At 30.5% G+C, this 22,478-nt stretch overlaps 1 protein-coding gene across 1 annotated transcript; it reads left to right on the top strand.

Moving 5' to 3' along the window:
• The first annotated feature begins 15,076 nt into the window (after positions 1-15,076).
• LOC123265997 lies at positions 15,077-20,872 on the top strand. Its single transcript, XM_044730023.1, has 4 exons — positions 15,077-15,195; positions 15,912-16,380; positions 17,484-17,691; positions 19,427-20,872. Exons 1-4 carry the CDS (start codon positions 15,077-15,079, stop codon positions 19,552-19,554), a joined length of 924 nt encoding a protein of 307 aa, XP_044585958.1. The 3' UTR covers positions 19,555-20,872.
• The last annotated feature ends 1,606 nt before the right edge of the window (positions 20,873-22,478 follow it).

Raw genomic sequence — 22,478 nt, 5'->3', positions numbered from 1 at the left:
TATTACTATTACCAGGCCAGGAAGTTGGCGGATTGAGGTTAATAAAAAAAATTAAATATTATTTAAAAATAATAACGACATCGGGTGTTTCCGTAAGTCAGATTGTTTCAAGTATGTTGATAATAAATTTGACATCAATTTATTGTGATCTAAAGTTAGCTGACTAATAAATATTGACATCAATTTGCAACAGTGAAGTTAGTTACTTGAATGTCAAATTAACATTGCAATGATTCAAATCTGGATGGATTTTGAATATATCGAATGATAATACTAAAGACAGCACTGCCTACTAAATACTAAATTTAGCTAATTTAGCTAAATTTAGCTTTAATACTAAAGATAGCACAGCCAATGTTAATAAAATGATCTAATAAACGCGTTTTGATTTTTTTTTTTAAGAGTTTAAAGTATTTAGGATTCTAAAGTATGTTGACCACTTTTAACCCTGATTTTACTTGAACAGGCTTAAAGATTTTGAGCATTTTTTTGGTCATTTTGAAAAATTTGAAAAAATGTTTTTTTTTTTTACCCACACAAAACGAAATTCAAAAATATCGAAATAATCAGCTTTTAATTATATTTATTTTTTTTTTGCCAGTCGCTTAAGTGTCACTGAAGTGTCGCTTGAGTGTCGCGTTTTTTTGTCCAAAAAAAATTTACACATAGGTATCATTTGAAAAGTTCAATTTAATTGAACATTAATTTTTCATTTTTGAATTTTTTGCTTTGACAAGTGAATCGTTAGATATTTACTCGGAATTATATAGAGAATAACGCTCTACGGAAAATAAGAAAGTTAATTTTTACCCAATTCTAGTCCAAAAGAAATAACACCCGAGCGAATTTCGTTTAAAAATTACAATTTTATTGAAAATGAAGGTTTGATTTTTTGATGTTGTTCGATAAACTGGTAGATTATGCTTAGCAATCTACCAGGAATTTTAGAGAAAAAAATACCCAACAATAAAGTACTGATAGGATTTTCACCCAATTCCAGTTCGAAAGAATTTACATGCTAGTCTCGCTTAAAAATCGAAATTTTATTGAATAAAAATATTTTAATTTTTAATTTTTTTCAATAAACCTGTGGATGCTTAGTGATGTACCTGAAATTATAGAGAACAAAAAAACTTACAAAAAAGTACCGTGAAGTTTTTCACTCAATTCCAGCCCAAAAGAGGTTACACAACAACCTCGTTTAAAAATTGAAATTTTATTGGATAAATGTTTTATTTTCTAATTTTTTTTTAAAAACCTGTGGATCAGTCGCAAAGTACCTGGAATTATAGAGAGAAAAAAAACTCTACAAGAAAGCAGTGGGGTCATTCCATGTCAAATCGACCAATAGTTGGAATCGACCCCTTTCGATTTGGATAAATTTTAGTCAGAAGTTTTCTTTTATCATAAAACGAAGTTGTGCCGAAGCAAAAAAAATAAAAAAATTTTTTTCGAGAGATATGCAAATTCAAAATTTCGCGATTTTTCCAGTTTTCAAATTTTGTTTTTGCAATATCTCGAATGCTATTATAGATACGGGAATGAGCTTTCGTTTGTTCAAAAGGGGACACTTAGGGCTATTGAAAAAATAATATTTTGGAAAAAAATTTTGAAAACTGCCAAATTTGTCGAATTTTGAATTTTTGAAAATCGTCAAAAATGAAGACCACCATTAAAATTTTGGCTCAGTTTTTTTTTGTATGATACCTTGTAATGATCTCAAAAGATCCTGAAATTTTTGGATAGGGGTTATTTTTTTTTTCAAAAATATGAATTTTTGAATTTCAAAAAAAAATTTTTGAATTTCAGAAAAAAATTTATTTTTGTTTTTTGCAACTTCTATATAAGTTAAAGTTATGCAGATATATAATATTGTAATTTTGAGTATTAAGAAATTAAATGCACGACGTGAAAATATTAAATAATAAATTAATTTCAACTTTTATTCATTTTAGACATAATCTAATAGTCAGGCTTAACGTATGATATAATTTTTTATTTTCTTAATGCATGATATATTTTGTCGGTTTCTTCACTTCAATTACAATTTTTAACCTCAAATAATAAAAACAATTGAGCCAAAATTTTAATGGTGGTCTTCATTTTTGATGATTTTCGAAAATTCAAAATTCGACAAATTTGGCATTTTTCAAAATTTTTTTCCAAAATATTATTTTTTCAATAGCCCTAAGTGTCCCCTTTTAAACAAACGAAAGCTCATTCCCGTATCTATAATAGCATTCGAGATATTGCAAAAACAAAATTTGAAAACTGGAAAAATCGCGAAATTTTGAATTTGCATATCTCTCGAAAAAAATTTTTTTATTTTTTTTCCTTCGGCACAACTTCGTTTTATGATAAAAGAAAACTTCTGACTAAAATTCATCCAAATCGAAAGAGGTCGATTCCAACTATTGGTCGATGGAATGACCCAGTGGGAAGTTTTTCACCCAATTACAGCCCAAAAAAAGTTATACGCAAATCTCGTTTAAAAATTGAAATTTTATGAGAAATGTTTAATTCTTAATTTTTTTCGATAAACCTGTAGATGCTTAGCGATGTACCTGAAGTTGAAGATCAAGTAAAATCCTTCATGAAAGTACTATGAAGTTTTTCACCCAATTCCAGCCCAAAAGCAGTTACAAGCTAATCTCGAATAATTACAATTTTATTGACAATAAATGTTTTATTTTTTAATTTTTTTTAATAAACCTGTAGATGCTTAGCAATGTGCTTGGAATTATAGAGAAAAAAAAACTCCACAAGGAAGCACTGGAAAGTTTTTCAGTCAATTCCAATCCAAAAGAAGTTCCACGCCCATCTCGTTTAAAAATTACAATTTCATTGAAAATAAATGTTTTATTTTTCAATTTTTTTCAATAAAACTCTGGATGCACAGCAAATTACTTAGAATTATAGAGAAAAAAAAACCCTACAATAAAGTGCAAAGAAGTTTTTAACTCAATTCCAGTCCGAAAAAAGTTACACGCTAGTCTTCCTTAAAAATTGAAATTTTATTGAAAAGAATGTTTTAATTTTTATTTTTTTTCGATAAACCTTCGGATGCTTAGCGATGTGCCTGGAATTAGAGGGAAAGAAATATCCTACTAAAAAGTACTGGGAAGTTTTTCACTTAATTCGAGCCCAAAAAAAATTATACTCACCGGTCTCGTTTAAAAATTAAAAATTTCTTGAGTAAATGTTTCGTTTTTTAATTTTCAACTTCCCGCTAGGAGAATCGAAGATTTTCAATAATCGGGAAGTTATTGTACCCCGTTTTTCGAAAATCAAGTTTTCATCAGATCTCGACGTTTTGAGGTCCTAGGAAGCTTCCCTGACTATTCCCGCGATGGTGTCTGTATGTGTGTGTGTGTGTTTTTTTTTTTTTTTTTTTTTTTTTTTTTATCTTAGGGGGGGGAATCCTTCTTACGGATTCCAGGCATAGCTGTTCGGCCTGGATATGTGGCGACTCGACGCAGCGTCATACTAAAACTCGACGCTAACGCCCCTACCCACTAAACCCTAAACCCCTTTTCTTCTTTCCTCTAATCCCTCATGGAAACCGCCGTCAGGCATTACTTCGTGAGGGAAGGATCTAGCTACTGCTATTCCTTCTGGTGGCTAAGGTGTTATTTTTCCTTCCTTCTAGTTTCTGTCATTTGCCCTTTTTCTTTCAATGGAACGCAGCTCTGTAAGCACTTCGGTAGTAAACGTGCTTGTGGCGTTCCAGGCAGCTTCGGATGACAGCATTTCTTCTACTATTGACTCTGGTGTGATTTTCTTGTTCAGGATCTTCTCTAACTCATCACGCTGTGGGTTAAAACGAGGGCACTCAAAGAAAACGTGCTCCGCATTTTCAGCAACTCTTGGGCAAGACGGACACTCTGGGCAATCATCGTTGTGTGTGTGTGTGTGTGTGTGTGTGTGTGTGTGTGTGTATGTGTGTGTGTGTGTGTGTGTGTGTGTTTTTTTTCTCTCTTAGGGGGGGGGGGGATCCCTTTACGGATTCCAGGCATAGTTGTTTGGCCTGGATATGTGGCGACTCGACGCAGTGTCATACTAAAACTCGACCCTAACGCCCCTACCCACTAAACCCTAAACCCCTTTTCTTCTTTTCTCTAATCCCTCATGGAAACCGCCGTCAGGCATTACTTCGTGAGGGGAGGATCCAGCTACCGCTATTCCTTCTGGTGGCTAAGGTGTTATTTTTCCTTCCTTCTAGTTTCTGTCATTTGCTCTTTTTCTTTCAATGGAACGCAGCTCTGTAAGCACTTCTGTGGCAAAAGTGCTCGTAGCGTTCCAAGCAGTTTGATTCGACAACATTGCATCTACTATTGTCTCTGGTTGGATTCTCCAGTTCAGGATCCTCTCTAACTCCTCACGCTGAGGATCGAAACGTGGACACACAAAGAAAACGTGCCTTGCGTCCTCAATAACCCCTGGACAAGACGGGCACTCCGGAGAATCGTCGTGCTTAAAGCGGTGCAGATACTCGAAAGCACCCATGTCCTGACAACATCTGCGTTAGGTAATAGTTGACTTCACCATGGTTTCGGCTCAGCCAAACGTCGATCTTTGGTATGAGGCGGTGTGTCCATCTTCCTTTTGCTGCGGCGTCCCACTCAAGTTGCCATCGCGAGATGCTGTGCTGCCGTTCTTCTGTTCTTAGTTCTTCAGCGCTCAGTGTAGTTGACCTCTTTCGATGGTAAAGGGCCCGTCTTTCTTTAGCTAAGACTCTAAGCGGCAGAGTTCCAGAAATGACGCACACTGCTTCCTCTGATATTGTTCGGAAGGCGCTGGCTACTCTTAGCGCGCTCAGTCGGTAAACCGGACATGCTTTCCTCCATGATTCTTGGGTCTCAAGTGCGTCGGACCAAATGGATATACCATACGTGAGGACCGATGTAACTACTGATGATAGCAATAACCTCCTTGTCTGCTTCGGGCCACCGATGTTGGGCATCAATCGTACTAGGTTAGCCACTACTGCTGATGCTTTGGCGGTCACGTGTTCAACTTGTTGTTTGAAGTTAAGTCGGGAATCGAGCATCACTCCCAGATATCGAATGAATGGTTGGGATGTGATTTCTTGGTCTCCGACGTTTAAATTGATCGTGTCCACCACTTTTCTGCTAGTGATAAGTACAGCCTCGGTCTTCTGTTTAGCCAGTTGTAGGTTTACTGTGTCCATCCACTGGTTAATTCGCTCAAAGGTGATCGTGAACATATGATTTATCTCATCAATATGCTTGGCGACGATTACTACGGCTACGTCGTCCGCGTACGCTACCAGTTTGACATTTCTTGGTAGTTTCAGTCTCAGCAATCCGTTGTACATGATATTCCAGAGAAGTGGACCGAGAACAGAACCCTGCGGGACGCCTCCAGTAACATCATACTCCTTTGGACCATTCTTCGTGTCATATCTAAGGACTCTATTCGTGAAGTAGCTAGCGACTATCCTTCGTAGATCTAGCTACTCGTAGGGCACTCAGTCGGTATATTGGTCCAGCTTTTCTCCATGATTCTTGGGTTTCCAGTGCATCAGCCCAAATGGATATTCCGTAAGTGAGCACTGATGTGACTACTGATGACAATAGTAGCCTCCTGCTCTGCATTGGGCCTCCGATGTTAGGCATCAGCCGTGTGAGACTAGCCCTCACTACTGACGCTTTGGCACTGACATGTTCCACCTGCTGTTTGAAGTTGAGTCGTGCATCCAGCATCACTCCCAGATAACGGATAAATGGTTGTGATGTGATTTCTCGGTCACCGACATTAATCTTAATTGTTTCAACTTCTTTTCGGCTGGTAATAAGCACTGCTTCGGTCTTCTGCTTGGCCAGTTGTAGGTTCACTGTATCCATCCACTGGTTGATCTTCTCAAAAGTGATGTCAAACAGATGTTGAATCTCGTCGAGGTGTTTGGCGATGATCACTGCGGCAACATCATCCGCATACGCTACCAGTTTGACACATCTTGGAAGCTTCAGTCTCAGGAGCCCGTCATACATGATATTCCACAGAAGTGGACCAAGAACAGAGCCCTGTGGCACACCACCGGTTATATCATACTCTTTTGGACCATTCTTTGTATCGTATTTCAGCACTCTATCTGTAAAATAGCTAATCACTAGTCTCCGAAGATATGTTGGCACGTTCTTCTCGTCGAGAGCTTGCATGATGTAGTCCCAATTAGCGGAATTGAAAGCATTTTTGATGTCCAAGGCAGCCACCAGGCAGTACTTCTTCGTTCCACCCTTCCATCTAGTTCCTGCGATTGCCTCTTTGGCCGTATTAACAACCAGGTTGATCGCGTCCAGGGTTGATCGTCCTTTCCGGAATCCATACTGGTTGTCTGCCAAGAGTGGGTCGACTACTGCATCTATTCGCTGATGGATGATACGCTCAAATATTTTACCCGCCGTATCTAGCATGCAGAGTGGTCGGTAAGATGACGGTTCTTCTGGCGGTTTCTTTCCTTTAGGTAAAAGTACTAACCGTTGCTGTTTCCACTTACGAGGAAAAGTCCCCTCCTTGAGGCATGCGTTGTAAGCGTCTAGAAATAATGTTGGTGCTGCCTTTATGATGTTTTTCAAGGCTATATTAGGGATTCCGTCCAATCCCGGCGCTTTATTATTTCCTACCCGATTACAGGCCTCCATGTGTGTGTGTGTGTGTGTGTGTGTGTAAGCCGTTTATAACTTTTGAACGGCTCGACCGATTTAATCGCGGGTGGTGCCATTCGAAAGGGCTTGACCAAACTTAGATTTTGAATATACTTTGGAACGATTCAGACCGAAAGATTTTGAGAAATCGCAAAAAAACTACAAAAAAAATTTTTTTCAAAATTGGTTTTTTTGGAATCACTTTTAAACGGCTTTGCCGATCAATTCCAAAATTTAATCAGCTCTTAATCAAAAAACCACGTCGATCGCTGCCAGTTCGGTCGAAATTGGTTGATTCGTTCGTGAGTTATCGTTGACGAAAGAAAATCGAATGATTCATTCAAAAGTTATTGCGATTTTAAAATTAAAAAAATAGTGTTTTATCAAACTGCTATCAAACTTTTAAGCTCGAAGCGCTCAAAAGCATACAAAAGCTATTTTTTTGAGCTCGAAGAGCTCAAAGTAATACACAGATTGTATATATGAGCTCGAAGAGCTTAAAAACGTCATAAGTGCAATTTCAAGCGTTTAGGTATAGAATTGGCGGGAAGTTGCACGGGTGGCCTTCAAGGTCAACCGTTTTCCTAATTTTTATTTAATAAACCTGTAGGTGCTTAGCGAAGAAATATAGAATTATAGAGAAAAAAAACTCTACAAGAAAGTACTGGGAAGTTTTTCACCCAATTCCAGTCCAAAAAAGTTACACGCTAATCTCGTTTAAGAATTGAAATTTTATTGGATAAATGTTTTATGCTTAATATTTATCGATAAACCTGTAGATGCTTAGCGATGTACCTGGAGTTGAAGAGCAAGTGATATCCTACAAGAAAGTATTGAGAAGTTGTTTATCCAATTCCAGCCCTAATAAGGTAACACGCCAATCTCGAATAATTACAATTTTATTGAAAATGAATGTTTTATTTTTTAATTTTTCCTAATAAACCTGTAGATGCTTAGCGATGTGCTTGAAATTATAGCAATAAAATCCCTGCACAAAAGTACTGGGAAGTTTCTCACCCAATTGCAGCCCAAAAAAAGTTAAATGCCAATCTCGTTTAAAAATTAAAACTTCGCGCACTTTTTAAAATGATAATAGAAATTTTTATATGCATAATTATAATAATTTGTAGTTTTGGATGCTTCTCAAAACAGAAATATTAATAGAAATGATTATTAATAATTCCAAGTTTCATATGCTTTGTAAAGTAAAAGTAATAACAATTACTATTATTGTTATTATAATGATCAACAAAAAATTTTGACTTCCCTATAAACTACATAGTCCATTCTAAATAGTCATGACTTTATACACGAGGTAGAGCCGTGCAATCACCACTTAATGACTACCGTACAATTTATGTGGGAATCATAAACTTGTGCCAGCCCCCATATGAAGATAAAACTATTTAATCATTTCGTTTTTACGCTTTATTTATCCTGTTTCTGGAAAGATTTTTATACATTCTCGAACTTTTTAGTCTCTTTTTTCCGTGAAAAAAAATCTCAGATCTATGGAGAATAAAGGTACCTCTACCCTCCTTGGTTGTACGGGTATTGTTTGTTATTGTTCAGTGAATTCTGTATATATACTCTCTATATTATAGAGAGGTTAATAAGTGATAGCAAGATAGAAGGTTTTCATACATTTAAGTTTATTTTTATTTCACTGGAGAATTCATCTATTACTGGATAATACACTAACAGGATAAAAGGACTGCATATCTGTGAGAAAAAAAAATAATAATAATGGAGTTTAAACTTGCACTCCGGACAGAAAGGAAGCCTAAAACTGTCAGTGTAGGCCCTGAATATGACATTCCTAACTGTGATGGGCTATTGCTGATGGCCATACAAATAAGGCAAAATATGGGACTCGTTAGTATAACGTAAAAATTAAAAATTAAAAAAAACATCTTGTAATGTTTTTTATTTAATGTTGACAGTAATGTATCATAATAGTTAAGTATAATTTATTTAACCTTCTTTCATTCATTGTTATATTTTTTTCATACATACATTAAAAAAGACCCGTGCATAATCAATCAGTAGTTGAAAAAAAACAAATATCATGATGATTAAGTTTTTTTTTAGTATTTTGACATATTGCATGTTTCAATAACCACATTGACCACATGTGGCACATCATTTTAATACGTGAACTTAATGATAATTTCCCTAGTAAAAAAAAATTATTAATATGAAGAAGAAAGTATTGAAAAGTGTTGGTTTGACGATAATACCTATACTTTTCAATATTTTTTTTTGTCTTCTTTTTTTTCTCACTAGGGTTACGCATAGTATATCAAAAATTTTTTATGTATAATCGTATGTTATAGGATTTGTGAAGACGAATGCAGATGAAGAAGAAATTAAAAGTTTTAATCGTTCAGTCACCAAATACAAATTTGCACCATCATCAGCTTTTAAGATAGAGGATTTTTGTGATACAGTGAATTATTTGGATAATATATTTTTTTGAAACGTATAATACTTAATTTACAATGCTTAATAACAATTTTGAGTAACCAGTACTGAATTTCACTGAATTTATAATTTTAAAATTTTCAGCTCGATTTGAATTTTATTTAAAAATCAAAAATTAGATAAGATCGACTTCAATTAACTTGACTAATAAACTTTAAGAGACATAAAATTATTTACAAGTTCCGTTAAAGATATTTTGCAGGGTATTGTTTTTAGTATTCGTAAAAATTGAATTTCATTATAAAAATTTTGATTTAGTGTAAAGTTAATAAAATAAATTAATAAAAGTAATTGATGTTTCTTTCTTAATTTTGAAATTTTTAAATTTTGAATAACGATCAGATTAAAATTTTTGGATAATATCTGGCCATTTGTTGTTAATAATATGTAGTTTAATTTCTTTATATACAATTTAGTAATCAGTTTTAACATAACAATAATGATAAAAATTGTGTGATATCTTATTGAAACATTTTTGATTAAAGTTTATTGGAAAACAATATAACAGCTAACTAATTAACTAAGAATAAAATACATAAAGAATAAACAAGTTATGATTCAACAGGATACAAATTGATAGAAAAAATGGACCCCTAGAGAAACTGTATGTATGGATTTACAGTTAGTATTAATGTTAATTTATTTTAAATCTATCATTAAATTATAACATCGAATCACAGATAAATGACACGAAACAATACTCAAACCGCTAATAGGAACATGAGTTTAAAAAATATTTGCCAAATTCACAACATACATAGCTAAGTTGTCAAATGTAAAGCTTAAACGATTGTCTCTGAGCATCGTTTTGTAAGTATTGAATGTTCTTTCAATTTCACTTGAGTTGATAGGTCCAAATTTCATGCATCTAGCATCTTGTCGATTCCAATTTTGCGGGAGTGTATTAAATCGATTAGTTTGCAAGCACGTGTTAATTGCAATGAGATGCTGAGAAAAACCTATATTACGATTTAATACAGATTGTAACTTTGCCTTTACAGCTGCATGTGCATCAGGGTTTCCAAGAATCTCTTCTCTGACATTATTTATGATTGTGCAACCAGTATTTAACGACAGGTTCCTTCTTTCGAGACATAGAATATACTCCACCAAACATGAATAATTGGAGTCAATATCAATAAAGTCTTGTTTAGTACGACGTCTTCGGAAGTTTCGTTTTGCATTTTGGACTACCACAGCGTCATCGTTGATTTGATCTACTACTCTTTTAACGTTATCAAAATTTTCACTGTAGTAAGTTGCTGCCTTAAGCCATGTACCCCAGCGCGTTATAATGGGTGATGGTGGTAATGGAACGTCAGGTAAGATTTGGTGGAAAAGATCAACTCGTACAGGTGCTTTTGAAAAGACTAATTTTGTATCGGCAATGATATCATTAGCATCATTGTATAACTCACGAACTTTTTCAGCAACCCTGTGAGCCCATGGGCTAAACACGTACAATGAATGAGCTTCGGGTAGTCAAGACGTAGATTTTGAGCCGATAACGTCATATAAGGTGCAGCATCCGTCAAGTACAAAAAAACTTTATTATGTTGAATACCATGAGGCCATAAAATATTCAAGCTTCTGTTTACAAAGTCGACAATATGGTCTGCATCGGCTGCTTCAAGTTTTTCAACATTTATTAAACGTGGGGTACTTGGTCGGTCAGGTAAGAGAGGAGCTACAATAGCATGTGTAACACATCGCTTCATAGAATCAATACTTTCGTCCACGGAAATATAAATAGGATTATCACCAATTTCTTCACGTATCTTGCTTAATTTTACCTGATAAATTTTTTCTACGTAGTTTTTTCGAAGAGTTGTTTCATCAGGGAAAACTCGACGAGTGTATTTTTCCAAAAACTCCACAAATCTTCAGTTATTGAGTTTTTCTAGAGGAATATCTGCTTCTAAAAAAGCTGAGCATACTTCTTGGAAAAAAGGATTTTCACGATCACTACAAGTTTCCCAAGATTCTTCCAATGGATTAGCAGGTTGCGCTCTTCGTTCAGAATTACTAAGATGTATAAGGGTCCGAGTGTGACGACGAATGTCAGTTAAGTTCACCGATGAAAGTTTCGAGCAGCAGGCTAAACAACGTACATGCAAATTACAAACTTGCCACTCTAAAGGATCTAGTTGTAAGTTGTTGGAAATTCGCTGCCAATTTTGAACGAAAATCTGCTGCGGATCCATTAATATTTTTATATTTTTTCTTTACAAATAATTTACTCTAGTTAGAAAAATAACAATTGATTGATTTTTTAGATATATTTGAAGTTGGCGATTGTACAAATAATTTCATTGAGTTATAAAGTATATACATTAAGCTTTTTTAGAACAATTGAAGATTTTTTTTTTCTAAAAATTAAAACATTATCCTTAAAATATTATTAAAGATTTCGTTAAACTGTCCGAAATTCGACAAACTGAGTTTGTATGTACATAACAAATTTGACGACTGTAATTATTGAGCAATGAATTGCGATCTTAAATTTCCTATTTAAAACAGAAATTTTGATTAATTTTGTAATTTCAAAAATTAGGATTTTCTTAAGCCATCAAAATACTTAATCCAAAAATTTTTAAGTTTTCAAAAATTTTACGAGATTACGTTTCCAACCGTTGAGAATGTATAGAAAATATTCGTTAGAAAAGTAAATGTTAAATTATTATCTAGAAGTCCAGGGTTATTGATTGTCATAGTGAATAATTAATTTTTCGGTGACAAATGTTTGTTTGTTGAAAAAAAAGACGCGAAATTTTGAATAATTAAAGATAATTAGTTAACGATATTGCAAGTAATAACTATAATTTCAAAAAAATGCTGTTGATTCTAAAAAAAAAAACCGCGTAATCAATAGAAGTGAGTAATATTTTTCCAAAAATTCTTACATTACCTGGATAATGAAACAAAAAAAATGCGATGAGTTTTTTTTTCAAATGTTAATATTTATTGGCGTTTTAAAAAAAAAGATTTTCTGGACTAGAAAATACATTTTTCTACTACGTTAGAAATATTTATAACGAAAAATTTTTAATAGTTTATATGAAGTAAAAATTTCAAAGACTAATCTTTTATATTCATTGGATTAGAGTAAGTACTGCCAAAATGCAATTAAAAAAAATAGCAAAAGTGGTTATCAAAATGAGTACAAATTAATATCACAGTATACTTTTTGATAAATTATTTATAATTTTACCTACAGTGATAAGGAATAAAATTCGATTTATAACTGTAATGTAAGAATAATGAAGATAATACTACGCTTAACTAATTATTGTTGAACTGTTTGGCTTTAATTAAATAAAATTTTAAAATTAATTATACATTAATTGATATTACAATTATTTATGCTTAAAAAAATACATATCTACATAAGGTTGAATAGATATTGAGATTCTTTATGTGAACTAAGTAAATATCTGATATTTCACCAGGTACATGTGTGAAGAATTGCTTAAAATTGTTAACATATTATATCCTTAAATCTTATGTAATATATACCTTTGAGACTCGAAAATAAAATTTCTTATGTATAAATAGATATAATTTTATTGACCTTATAAAAAATATACAGGTATATTTAACATGTAGTCTCCCGCCACATAAGTTAAACGTGTACTGGGTTTATAAAATTTCATCAAACTTTTTCAAGCGTCAATTTTTATGAAACATCTCGCTGGCAGTAAATTTTGTAGACGAAGTTAGTCAAAGCCTTGAAATATTAAAAAAATAGATCAATTCATGATTTTTTGACAGTCAGTTAAGTCAGTATAGCAGCGTCGAAACATGATAGGCAGTCAAGAGAACATTGATTTTGAGCTGATTTGTTAATCAGCTCCGAATCTAAAATGCAAAAAAAGTCAGTTCATGACAAATAGTATATTACACACCGAGGGAAGTAAAGTAAGAAATGTCTCAGATCACATGTAATTGTTGGCCGAGGCGAAGCCGAGGTCAACAAACATGTGATCTGAGGCTTTCTTATTTACTTCCCGAGGAGTGTATGCTATTTTTTTGCTCGACGAAGGCAGAAAGTGGCAATTTCGTTTAGCGCAGCGGGCCGAAATTTGATGCTTTCTGCCCGTCGAGCAAAAAAATTTCTATTGTTCGATCAATTAATTGAAAAAAAAAATTAAGTAATTAAATTAAAAAACTACAAATAAATATCAGTAACTTCTTAAATTTCTTTTTTTTTTTCTTAACAGCAATTTTGCGATTTTCGCGAAATGATTCACAACCCATAGAGTTGGATTAGAGTTGTATTGTTGACATTTATTTTTATAGGTCCACTATGTGCTACAGCTACTTGTAACGGGTTTAAGAATGTCCTCTGTAATTAAAATTATATACTCTATGTATTTATGTCTACGAATTTATGTCTACTCCGAATTATAAAAATTATATCATTACTGCAAAATTTACATTTTCAAAACTACTAGTATTTGTTTTCTCGGAAAAAATATATTTAGTTCGAATTTTTTATTTTTAGCACTAATAAACATTTTTCAACAAAAAATGTGAAATTCGATGTAGAAATTTAACATATCACACTGCTACGGTCGATGTATAGATTTTTAGAAATATTTATAATTGTGAAACATTTATTATATTTATAAATACTAAAGATAGTAAATGTCTACACAAATCTCTAGGTTATAAAGTTGTTTTGTTGACAAAACTTTGTCTTCACATTTTACTGGAGTTGCGAGAAAAATTTTTATTTAGTTGCCTTGCCTGTAATGGCAAGAGCTAAGTGTTTAGATGTTTTTAATGTTCTACTGCGACACCTTTAAATGCATCCAATATGTGGCTCTGCGTGTCAATGTGGCGCGAATTCAAAATGTTTTGTAAAATATAAATTATTTCATTGGTTAGAACTAACAACCAAAAATTACATTCGTTTGAAATAGAAAGTTTCAGCGGTTCATTCTATTTTAGTTACTCAATTTCGATTATACTTACTCAGTGACTCAGTTAAAAGTTTTAACCAATCATTTTTTCGGGATGTAAAATTGTAAATTTATGGTTATATACGACTAGGAATTCAAATTTCGTGCGTACGCGCGCGCTCCAATCCTAACCAATAAGGAATCAGTAACCATTCTTTCTAGATTTTCGATACTAAACTAACTTCAGTTCAATCATCAATTTTATTATAGATAACTATATAACTAATTATCATTATTTCCCGTGTCTATACTCTATACTTCAATAATTTTAATAAATGTCAATTAACGGAGAACTTGTTTATATTATGAAACAATTTTTATTTAATAAAAAATTGTTTAACAATAAATTTTTATTTAGCAATCATTTTTAAAATTTTAGAGATTATATTTTTTTCTGATGCTAGTTTCTTAGCTATCAAAATTATAGTAGGTAGAGGTAACTCTACTCTCCACAATTGGAATGAATGTTAAACAAAGTGTCTAGTATTAATGCATTTATTTTTTTCATAGCACGATTTTTTGAAAATTATTCATAAATCTTGACACGGTGGTGCTGATCGCAGTTATTTTTAAAGTGAATGTTATTGCCATGCTATTGTCTATTGTTTTGAGATTTTCTTGCGTTGAGGCTAATTAATAACAGCAGTTTGAAAGTCTATTTATCGCTCAATAAATTTCTGATAAATTCAATAAATCTTCTCTCATTTTGAGCAAATAATTAACTGTAAATTTCATACTTACTAATTTTTGTAAATCCAATTACCTTTTTTTATATCAGCAGTTTACTTCTATTCACAGGATCTTGTCATTAATTTGCTTGATAGTTGAATAAATCTCAAACCTACATCTGAAAGATCGCTTACCATACAAAGAATTTTTTATTTTAATCTATAAATATACTGGAACTGAGTTATATACTAATTGGACGTGCTTATCTTCGGAAATAATAAATTAATTGAAATGGAGTTCGTGCTTGTACTTTGGACAAATAAAAAGCCTGCAACATTCAGTATTATCCCTGAAACTGAGATTCGCATTTGCGATAAAAATAAATATAAAGCCAAGTATGGAAGCCATTGGTATAATGTTAAAATTTTAAAAAAATCTGGTAATTATTTCCATTTTATATTGATTTTAATGTATTAAAATAATCATTTGACATTGTTTACTTTTTTGTTCTAACATATATTATACAAGGGTCTAAAAAGTTCAGTCATTTATAGGGTAGAATCTCACTGTATATTAAATTTATAGTCAGTTTTCATAATCTATGTAGTCTCCGAAAAAATTTAACCATTATGATGCATAAGTAATTTTATTTTAAAATTTTCATACGCTTCAGTATTCTGATAAGTATATTAAAATAATTACTCCGGATTTTTTAACAACGAAATTCAATTATCCTTCGTAGATATGTTGTTTTATAGACATTTAATCTTTGTTTAGATTTTACGACAATTGAGAAAAAGTTGGCCAATCAAATTTTCAAATCAAATCTATCATCTAAAACAATAGTTGACAACTATTAAGTAAATATCAAATTAATATGTATTTTTTGACGATAGAAATATTGAAACATATACCGATTGTTATGGTTTTCAATTTAAAAAACTCACTAATTTACTAATAAGTATTTTTTCGTAAATCTGAAGTTAAAGATTAAAAGATTACAACTATATTGACTGTAATGATTTTGAAAAAATCGATTTTCATTTTTTATCGAAATTAGGCTACAATAATTGAAAATGAAAACTTATTAAAAACTTGAATTGTTTATTTCTTTTATATTCGATAGTGTATTTGAATATTTTTACTCTGTAGCTGACAAAAAATGGCTTGAGTCATTAGATGTCTTTACTGATGGTACTCTTTATCAACCGATTCCAACTGTTGAAACCTTAAGCATTGATACTCAAAGTATCGATCAAGAAGAAAGAATTAATCTCCGCCAAAAAGAAGTTGAAGAAGATGCTGATCAGGTTGAGAAGCTCGGTGATCTTGAATATCAAGTTTCAGGCTTACAAATTGAAGATAAGATGGATGCTGCAGACAAAAATCAAGATAACAACTTTGTTTCTGAAATCGGCGTTCCTCAAGAATTCTTAGAACAAGACATTCGACAAGATTTAGCAGATCGACGTGCAGATCATGATCACAGCTTGGTTGAAAATCAAGTTGTAAATGAAGTTATCAATAATAAAACATTTAATAGCATTCAAATTCGTGGTGGATCAGTTGAAAAAAATTTAAATCTACCTAAGGCGGTTAGTATTTTCATCTATATCAGAACGCATACTTATATTTATATCAATACTCACGGGAGAGTTTCTGTTTAGGTCTACATCATCATTCACGAACTAATATTATTATACGTTATAAACTAATAACAATTATTAATAATTACAACTGTTCATTTGCGAATAAAAATTTATTTTTCAATCTCTAAGGCTCTATGTGCAACTCTAAAAATATACCGAGTGAAATTATGTAAAAGAATTATGTCATTTGGCTTAAGCCAAAGTCGAAAAATTTATTCTTTTCGATAGAAAAGAGAAAATTGAAGAAAAATTTAGCTTACTCTGGATATGATGAAGATATCTGTTGAATCAATTGAAATTTTCTTTGAAAAAAATCATGAAAAATACGGTACTTTACAAAATCAACTTTTCTTTGCAAAATTAAAAAAATTTTCATGTAATTTAACGTCTGAGAATTTTTTAATGTTTTTTTTTTATTTTTTTTTTTTTTTTTTTATTAAAAGTACATTTAAAAATTAAAACTTAAAATTAAACAAACGTTCATAAAAGTTGATTTTTTTTAAATTATGGGCTATTCTTCCGATTAGGTTACCCCACCATGTAAATATTCATGTAAAGCATTATGTGAGGTGACCTAATCGGAAGTATTGCCAAAGTATGGATATTTATAAATAAAAAATTGAAGTGCAATATTTTTATATTGATCATAAATTCATCATAAAACAATATTTAGCTGTAAAATTAAGATTTTACACGCTTAATTCTAATTTTTATTATATTAATAAAATTCGAGCGTTGAAAATATCATGACATCCATTAAAATATTTTTCACTGAAGCATGATGTTATATTTGATAGCTTTATCCATCGAAATGATTATTGAATAATATGAAAGTAGATATAATTATTTCTACTTTTTTGTTAAGCAAACGTAAGCCATAGCCATGAGTAAGAATGATACTCAGTCAAATATTAATTTTTTTCTTTGGCTCGCTCTAACGGTATTATTATTAGACAATGTATAAATTAATTATTGTAACTTTATTTTGCTTTTAGATAGTACTCAATTAAATATTTAGCATAACTTCTAATTGATAATTCTTCGTTCAGGTATATCAAATTGAATTAGTAGAAGGAAGGGATTTATGGATCAATAAAGTCGATCTTGACGACATTGTCGATCGATCTGTGAAACCAAGTGATTTAACGAGAAAATTATTAGCTCATTTTGTTGGGGAAGAAGAATTGAAAACTATGTCCGTGTCAGGCAAAGGAGGCTGGAAACCTGTTCCTCAAAATATTTTGAAGACTGTTAAAAGTAAAAAAAACATTCATAAATTTAATTTAGATTTTCGAAGTAAAATTAATATTCATCAATGTCTAATTCTAGTAGAGTTTTTAGGGAATTGAAAGCTTTTCATTGAAACTGATTACCATATTAATTGATTTGACAAATGTTTTCAAATTGAATGACTGTTACTACTCAAAAAAAAAAAAGTACAAGTTTGATCGTGATTTGTTAAAGGATAAGAAAACTATTATTATGATATTCATCAATATATATCATCTGATAAAAATAGCAATCACCTCTAAAATAAATTATATTGTACTAGCAATATTACTATATAATATTTTGAAAAATACAATAATTGTGTTAGTTAAATAAAACTACCAAATAATTTAAATTCATTTCAATTCAATGGTAATCATGATCATAAATCTAAATATCTTTGGCATTAAAAGTAAGAGCAATAATTTTAATTATTTTTATGTTTAATCTGTACAAACAAATAAATAACTATAATCAATTCAGTTATTAGATAGAATCCGGGATTATAAAAAAATAAGTTTACCGTAACTAAAAAAAATTAAACCTTATGAAAAATTTGTTTTTATATAAACATAGTAGCTTAGTTATATATTAGACAACAAATTTAAGGGTTTTAAATAGATTTGAAAAAATATAATTTTTATCGCAGGACATTGAAAACGGTTATCAATATCATTGGGTTTTTTATTGGTGAGGGTTAAATATTGTAATTAACAGTAACGTAACTTCGCAAAGCACTTAAAGACAGTTTCTAAAAAATTATTATAAAATATGTAATTTAAAACAAGCACATAAAATTATTTCATTTAGATTAAATTCAACTCCTGTAAAATTAATTAGAATTAAAATTTTCATGAGCCAAGAAATTACCAAAACTTCGTTTATTTTTAATTATAATTAATTAGTAATTAAATGGGATCGTATAATATATTCTCTCTATATTACTTAATTTTTTTTAATTTCAATAGTCACATAATTGAAAAAATTAATAGTACATTAAAAATGAATCACTTCGGTAATTTAAAGAAAATAATTGTCACAGTGAAGAACTATTTCAGAACATGAAGAAAAAATACAACTTGAAAAAAAAAAAAAATTAGAAAATCGAGAAAAGAGCGACTCATTATAGTCATTTAATTTTTGATAAAAAACAAATTTTATTACTAATTTTTAAGATATAGTAATAAAATAAGAATTGATTGTTATTCATAAATTACGGAGTTTTCATTGATCAATATATAGATCTATCACACGGAAAAAAGAAAATTCGAAAAATTACAGTATATAATGCAACGTGGCGCTTTGTGATGAAAACTGGAAAATTTACAGTTTAAAATGCAATTATTACAGATTGTATGAAAATTACATTGTAAAATGTAATATTTACATTGAAAGTTCTGAATATTAAATTAAAAAATTGAATTTAGAAAAATGTTATTTCAAACTGTAATTTTTCTAGTTTTGATTACGACGCGACCGATTTTACATTTTATACTGTAATTTTTCGAGTTTTCTTTTTTCCGTGGAAAAATAAATTTTATTAGATTCTTAGAACGAACTTAGTCAATTAATCAGTTCAGCTAAACTGATAAGTTAGCTTAGCAGTCCAATAACTTTCTAAACATTTTTATACTATGCGTATTATTAAAAATTTATGTTAACATTTTTAACACTAACTTATTAATGTGAATTTCAGTAGACTTATGGTTTTTTTTTGTTATAGGCTTTGTAAAGGAGAAATCAGGTGAAAATAACGTTGGTGGTTTTAATCGTTGGGTAACCAAATATTGCAACCGGTTAAGAGCTACTGAATATCCATTAGAAGAATCGGCATATCCACAACAAGAATAATGCAAATTTATAACAATAATTACACTTTTATTAAGACATATACGATTAATTGATGCAATATATCAATGATAAATTAAACAGTTAGGAACTGTTAACAGTAAACTGATGGTTTAATGAAATCTACTGATGTTTAGCAAATGATATAACGAATTTATTAATTAGGATTACAAAAAAAAATAGTATAAAATTTTAAGCCAATAAAATTATTTTTTAAAAAAAGGTCTATCGACGAATTCTATGTTTCGATTGTACTTTTTTCTCAAAACTGTTGATCTGTTGTGCATAACAAACTGTGCGAGGTACAACTTAAAAAAAAAATTAAATGCACTACTAAAGAAATGGAACGGTAACTTTTTATCATACAAACTCGATTCATATAAGTGATGCCCGTGACGTAGACCAGTTTTTGAAATATCACATTTAAATTTAGGAATTAAGAAACTAGTTAACAACTCAAAATTCACAGAAAAAAACATACTTATTATTAAAGAGAATGGAATTATTTACGAAAAGGACTTAAACTTTTTGTTGAATACATTCTTTCGAAGATTATTCAATGTTAATATATATGTGAAATTATAAATTAAAATAACTTTTCGAGCAGTGAATTTAATAAAAAATCTAACAATTTATATTTTCTATAGCATTAGCATACCTTTGAGAATAAATATAGTTATTTTCTTCATATTTACTTATTCACTAGTTAAATGCTTGATGTACAAGAAAACGATTCGCCGAGCGAAAATTCAAAATCCGATCTTTTTAGTAGTGTATTAAACTTTTTTTTAAATATTAATGTTAATTATTCCATCTAGTTTAACACTTTGAAAATTTTGAAAAAAAAGAACTATGGACAAAAAACATGTAAACGTGGTTAGGCCTTTTCTCTGAATGTTAATAATATTAGCTTATAGTTTTGTAATATTTTTTTTTGTCATCCTATAAATAAACCTTTTGGCATATGATTTGAAAAAAAAATAAATTTTTGATTTTTTGGCCCGTTACAATGAGTGGATTAAATGAAGTATATCGGCACAAGTGTGTATTACTTGCTCTGAGATAACTACACAGATTTTGTGATTGCTTATATAATTATGTCTGATAATTAGTCTATACTATCGTGCATTCATGAAGATTCGTTCTGTATAAGATTAAAGTATGACAATGAATATCAATCAAATTAAGAGACCAAGGATTTAACTAATATGCTAAGGAATCTACGTTTTAATTGCAAATTTGCAATTCTGGAGAAACTTATGTATCGTCATTAGAAAATTTTTGCCAGTTTTACACAAAATTTTGCAACGAATTTATTTATATTTATGTCATTAAAAAATTATCTGATTTTGGAAAATATTAATATTGATTCATTATCATAATTTTAGGTAATGATGAAGAAAAAAATTGAATTTATGTATTAAATAAACATGTTCACTAAACTGTATCAAACGGTCGATTATTTTTTTTTTCAAAATGTGAATGATGTTAGAACTACTGAAAATATGATCCTACTGAAGTTATAACTTATTATTTATATTGTGATTTAAAAATGCTTATTCGTGGATTTTAATTTCCCACTTGATTTAATCGGAAATTTTTTTTGTGTATATTTCATAATTTTGAAGCTAAGTCAAGACTATAAGATATTCTTCCAAAAACTTAAATATTTCACCAAAAATTATCTCATGATTTTATTAAAAATCTAATGCAGAAATTATTTACAATTGAAGTAGGAAGTATGGAATATTTTTAACATTTGAGATAATTTATTAGATTTATATTAAAATTCAGCTTATTGCAAAGATCTTTGCCAAATTCGGATATTATCTAAATTATACTTGAACTATAGTTTTATTTAAATATCATAATTTAATAATGTTTTCACTGAAAATAAGAATTTTAAATCTTCATTTTAATTTATAAACGTAATATCTTAAAACCATAATAATTTCTCTTATAAAAACCTTAATTCCATGAAATGATTATAAAACTATATAAGGTAGCCTATTTAAAACGAATTTTTGAGAATTAGTTAAATTTTTGAAACTTCGAAATTTAAAAACTTTTAAGCGTACGTACAATAATCATCAGAAATTCTCCGAAAAAAAAATTTACCGATTTGTATTTGTTTTTGAAACGTACGTTCTATGAACTTAAATAAAATCTGCATTGATTGTTTGGGGAGTAATGGACGTATAGCAAGTAAAATGATAGTTTTGTAAACTGCAAAACATTTCCAATAAATTGTATTTAATAATTTTTGACAAAAAAATTTTTTTTGATACGAAGATGTTGGTTGAGAGAAAGGTACAAAAATGCAATATTTAAAGAATTCGGACAACGTGGTATACGTTTCGATGTGGTGAATAAATTAAGAATGTTGACTATGCATCTTCAACCTAAAAGTGTCCCAAAGAAAATGCTTTTACTCAAATCTAAAAAAAAAATTAGAAAAACGGTTCATCCTAAAGGCCATCCCTGCAACTTCCCGCTAATTCGATTTCTGCGCGCTTAAAATTGTACTTATGACATTTTGAAGATTTTTGAGTCAAAATATAATTTATGTGATATTTTAAGCTCACTGAGTTCAAAGAAATGATATTTCTATGCATTTGAGCTCTCCCAGCTCAAAAGTCTGATGGAAGTTTCATAGAACACTATTTTTGGAATTTTCAAACCGCAATAACTTTTGAATGGATCAACCAATTTTCACGCGGTTGGCGGCATTCGACGCAGTTTTATCACCCTCATAAGTTATTTTCAGGTTTTCATTGATCGACTCAAAAATTTCGGAGTAATCCCGAAAAAAAACTTTTTTCGGTTTTCTTTCGTTCACGATATCTCTCGAATGAATCAACCTATTTTGACTGGATTAGCGACGATCGGCGTGGTTTTTTAAGCTTAAGGGCGAATTAGTTTTCGAA

The sequence above is a fragment of the Cotesia glomerata genome, linkage group LG5 (assembly GCF_020080835.1).
Source record: "Cotesia glomerata isolate CgM1 linkage group LG5, MPM_Cglom_v2.3, whole genome shotgun sequence".
NCBI classification, from domain to species: Eukaryota; Metazoa; Arthropoda; class Insecta; order Hymenoptera; family Braconidae; genus Cotesia; species Cotesia glomerata.
Note: the sequence above shows the minus strand (reverse complement) of the source record. Positions and strands in the feature narration are given on the sequence as shown.